This window comes from Brassica oleracea, chromosome C4 (genome assembly GCF_000695525.1).
Source record: "Brassica oleracea var. oleracea cultivar TO1000 chromosome C4, BOL, whole genome shotgun sequence".
In the NCBI taxonomy this organism is placed as follows: domain Eukaryota; kingdom Viridiplantae; phylum Streptophyta; class Magnoliopsida; order Brassicales; family Brassicaceae; genus Brassica; species Brassica oleracea.
Window position 1 is genome coordinate 16,667,194 of NC_027751.1, and position 4,983 is coordinate 16,672,176.

Below are 4,983 nucleotides of genomic sequence, written 5' to 3' on the forward strand. Positions count from 1 at the left end.
AAATTAATTTTGAATTAAAATTAAAATATTTCCTTTTCTTTAAAAAGTCAAAAAGTTTCCAAAATTTTCATTTTTTTAAAAAAATCCAAATTTTTTAAAAATTATAATAAAATGCAAAAAATTAAAGTTACAACTATCAACTTTTTATGTGTGTATAATTAATTTCAACTTTTAGCAAATGTATTAAAAAAATTGAAAATTTTGAAAGATTTTTTATTTTATGAAAAGAAAAAATAAAATTTTATTTTCTATTTTAATTTCAAAATTAATTTTATAAAAAATTTCTTTATTTTTTTTCAATTTTTTGGAATTTAAAGTTCGTTTTAATTTTATAGAAAATTTTGGAAGAGTTTTTATTTTTTAAAAAGAAAAATAAAATTTATTTTCAATTTTAATTTCAAAATTGATTTTATAAAAAATTTCTTATTTTTCAATTTTTTGCAATTTTAAAGATTTTTTTAAGTTTTTAGAGAATATTTTTATTTTCAATTAGTACCACATAAAAGTAAACATGTTAGTAAGAACATTGAAAGTTCCACTAGCCTAGTGGTAAAAGACCTTGCCATTTGACCAAACAACCTGGGTTCGAATCCAGGGGTCTACATATTTTTAATTTCAAATCATGTAAAACGACGTCGTTTCATCTCATTTGAAAACGACGTCGTTTCACTTAACGCCAACAATAAACGACGTCAAATATTTCTGTTAAATTTGTTGACGGCGTGCTAAATTGGCAAGTCAACGAAAACATTGTTAATTAATTTTAAAGTCAATGAAAGTTTGGTGTTTTTTTGGTCAGCCCAAAAATTCATGTTTCTTTTGGCAATTCGTGCAAAGTTGAGTGTTTTTTTGGCCGAATTCTCTACTCTATTTATATTTGTCATTTTTATTACTTTTTTTTTTTTTGTGCACAGTCATATTTATTATATATTATAGAGAAATTATGCTACATATACACATAAAATACCATAGTTAGGTTTTTGTTTCTAATTTTTATATAGAAATTAGTTTTAAAAAAAAAAATAGTTTTTAAATTACTAAATGATAAAACAAGGGTTATATTGGGTTTTAAGCAAACACTCGAGATTAACATCCGTACTCATGTGCGAATGTTCATTTTTAATTTTTTATGAATTAATATTTTTTTTTATTATTAGTGTTACATATAGTTGTATAAGTATTTGAGTATTTTTAGGTTTATATATATTAGAATTGAACCGCATAGGGTACTACGTTTATTTTTAGTTTGGATTCAAAATACATGTCTAGAATCGGTTAGTATTGTTTACTTTTGGTACAAATATTCAAGTCTGTTTCAGATACTAAAATTTTGGATATTTTCGAGTTTCTATACACTAAAAACCTAATTTATCAGGACTTGGAAGGACCTGACTCAAAACCCATCCGAAAATTTATAATACTCGAATGTAGCCTAATTTCAAAACCCAAAAACACGATACGCAAAAGAAACAACCCGAACTTGAACGGGTATCCAAATGTCTATGCCTAACTGATTCTGTAATTTTTTTAAAAAAATTCTTTGTTAACCATTTTGAATTCTTGTCACAAATAAATCTGTTTCATTCAAAGATGTCAAATTATTATGGTTAATATGTAAATATATGTTGTCAAAATATTATAGAAAAGATAATTAATGAAGTAGTTAAAAAGAGTGATAAAAAAAATGTAAAAGATAGAATAAAACACTTCATATCTAAATTATGTTTGTAATAAATGATGTCGAATTATTTAGAAAACTAAATAAATAAAGTGATTAGAATTAGTTAAAAATTGAATGAAAATCTGTAAAAATACTTAAAAATATGCAAATATTATTCTGTACTTCGGTTTTAATAGAATACTAGGTTTTGATCCGCGTAACCGCGCGGATTTTGTTCATTTTTAACATAGTATAAATGATCAACAGTTTTCCATGTTTGAGCGTATGTTAACTATTTATATTGTGTTTAGAAGTTAAACCAATTGAATAATACATTACATAAGTTATTTTTCATTTGATCATATTTTACTATATGGACCATTTTCAATTGTATTTGGTTATAGATATAATTATTTAGTGTACTTGTGTATGTTTATATGTCTATAATAGTTTGCCAAATATATGTTATATTTTCCAAAGTAAGTTATATGAATCAATCATCTAAGACTCTTTAAAAAGAATTGTGCATCTTAAAATTATATTAATATTAAAGTTGAGATTTTTATCGCAAATTTTAGAATTTAGTTAGTATAATTATGCATCATCTGAATTTCATCAATGCAAATCTAAATTATCAACTATAAATTTATTTTGAATATTTATAAATAAATATATTTAAGTACATTATATTGATATTTAAATTATTTAGCATATATCAATCCTCATTAAAAATTTAATACATTTATGTCTATATTTTTAAAATGAATATTTATCAATTAATAAACTATTAAAAAAATTATTTTTAAAGTGAACATATATAAAAAACTATATACTTAGTACTTATTTGCAATCCTAATAAACTATATAAAGTGAACATATATAAAAAAAAACTATATACTTATTTACAAACAATAAACTATTTTAACAAATTTTAAAATTATGTATATGATATATTAAGAAATATGTTGGTTTATGCTTAAAGTTTATATTGTGCTATTATAAACATTTGTTGTTATTTTATTGGTTAGTATTGCTTAATCATCATTTTGAAATAATTTAGTTAGTTTTGCTTTTTCCCAAAATGAGGCCGTTTCTATGTTAGTTTTTTTTAATGGTGGATGCCAATATTAATTCACATGTCATAACATTGACGGTAAACGAAAAAGAGAAAAGGTATTGATATTAATATTGGTCTAAATGTTGTATTGAAAATGTTACCAAACAATGTTTAAGACATTGTCGAAATATTAATTAACCGTAGTCAATATTATTATCCTAGATATTATTTTCAAAATATATGCATTATAAATTTAAAATAAGTATAATGATGGTAGTTAGGATTTGAAAAATATCTCAACTATATATTGTTTGGTAATTTCTTATAAAAACAGGAAAATAATAATTAAAAACGATTAGTTTTATAAACTTTTCTTTGAATAGTTTATTTTTAGTAAGTACAATAAAATACTATTAATTTAATTATTTGGTTAAATAATAAAATAAATTAGCATACTAAGAGTATGATTTCGTATAATTGTCAATAATAGCACAACAATATTAAAAGTATATTGCATATCAAATAACATATGTTAGATTTACAGCGCGAGAAAGAAAAAATTTCTAACAAATGTTCTTTAATGGCATAGTTTTCAAATAAATGTTTATATGAAATGTCATAGCTTCCACGGAAAAATTCAATTAAGACCATTTGGTATAATCAATAAGATAATAAATCGAGAGTCTAAATATATGAAATGCTACCCATTAATGAAATAATTAGATTTGTGTTTAGTAAGAATTATTTAATCATTAATGAGGATATTAAATTGAATAAGGATATATTGTTGGGATATTATGAAGATAACAACAAATATGCAATTAATAAACTTATTTAAAATGGTCCAACTTAAAAATCACACATGAAGTGAAGTTGTGAAATAGAATAGATATTATACTACGAGAACAAACTTAGGTTGACTTTTATGCTAAAGAGAAACATATTGAAATTTTGTTCTATTTTACCAACTTTTCCATACTTATTTTTGGTATGATGGGCAACCGCCTAATCCAGCAACTGATGAGTCTACTATGTTTATTCCCATCTGTTTTTATTATTTTTTTCCACAAACACATGTCAGTCAAACCCATAAATGAAAGAATTTCTATAAAATTCTATTTTCTTAGACTTACTTGGAGAGATACCAATATGTTTGCAAGAGCTTGTCCATAGGTATCGTGGAAGTGAACAGCCAGCTTTTCCGCTGGCACAGCTGCCATCACGGCTTCAAGCATGGGAACCACAGAACCTGATTCATTTTATAAGAACAGAATCTGTTAAAAAAAAAAGAAAAACAATTCAGAACAGAGAAAATTGATTAATGAGGGGAAGGAACACTTAGAAAACAAATACCAGGAGTGCCGATTCCAATTGTATCACCAAGAGAAATCTCAAAGCAGCCCATGTCATAGAGCTCTTTAACGACATGCGCTACTTTTGAGGGTGGAACCGCTCCTTCCACTAGACACCCGACCACGCAAGATACGTACCTTCAACATTGGAAAATATTATCATCGAAATGAGAGAAGGTGAGAAACCATAAAGCACATAATCAAATAATAACTAAGGTTAAAGAACTAAAGTAGGGAAAGAAGCAAATAGAAACACGTTACCCACGGACAGGGATGGAATGCTCCTTTGCAGCAGTGGCAACAGCACGATATCTCAAGAGTGCTCCTTTGCAGCAGTGGCAACAGCACGATATCTCAACAGCACGATATCTCTGAAGAATAAGAGTAAGAAACTTTTTTTAAGAAAAGATTAATCATTTTGGAGATATTTATGCTCCTGGAAATTACCTTGTCATTGCTAAAGGTGTGAAAATGTTTTGGTTCCCATAGAGTCCCAGAAACTGTTGAGTTCCCAAATAGAAGTTGTCGTTGAGATACTTTCCTAGAATGCCTTTTCCATGGAAATGACTCTTTGCCGAAGCTTTTATCATCGCTGAAACTCAAAAGAAGAGTATAAGAATGGAAGATGCCTTCAACATCCAATAAAAAAAGGAATGAGAGCACTCACTTGCAACTGTTTGAGGTGCTGCAATAATCTCTTCCCTGGAACTTGTCAATAGAAGGATGATGAGGCAAGTTGTGTGTTAAACTCTTGCGCCATAAAGAATGTGCTCTTCTCACCCCATTCCTCTGCATCTTTTTTCTGGAGAAAAATCGTCAGATTCGTTCGTTGCTCAAAATATGTTCCAGAATAATAATTTGAACAACATCATTCCTTTTTTTTTTTTTTTTTTTTTTTCTTTTTATAAAATATT

The 4,983-nt window shown here is 26.2% G+C and overlaps 1 protein-coding gene across 1 annotated transcript in view; it reads right to left on the reverse strand.

The window, feature by feature from the left end:
• Positions 1–3,542: 3,542 nt before the first annotated feature.
• The window catches only part of LOC106340731 (hydroxymethylglutaryl-CoA lyase, mitochondrial-like), a 2,063-nt gene continuing 622 nt past the window's right edge, over positions 3,543–4,983 (reverse strand). Inside the window, exons 3-8 of the mRNA XM_013779578.1 lie at positions 4,737–4,871; positions 4,517–4,661; positions 4,331–4,440; positions 4,071–4,207; positions 3,851–3,966; positions 3,543–3,762 (exon numbers count right to left, since the gene is read on the reverse strand). Coding sequence (XP_013635032.1) covers positions 3,697–3,762; positions 3,851–3,966; positions 4,071–4,207; positions 4,331–4,440; positions 4,517–4,661; positions 4,737–4,864 — 702 coding nt within the window. The 5' untranslated portion in view covers positions 4,865–4,871 and the 3' untranslated portion in view covers positions 3,543–3,696. The remainder of the gene's footprint in view (positions 3,763–3,850; positions 3,967–4,070; positions 4,208–4,330; positions 4,441–4,516; positions 4,662–4,736; positions 4,872–4,983) is intronic.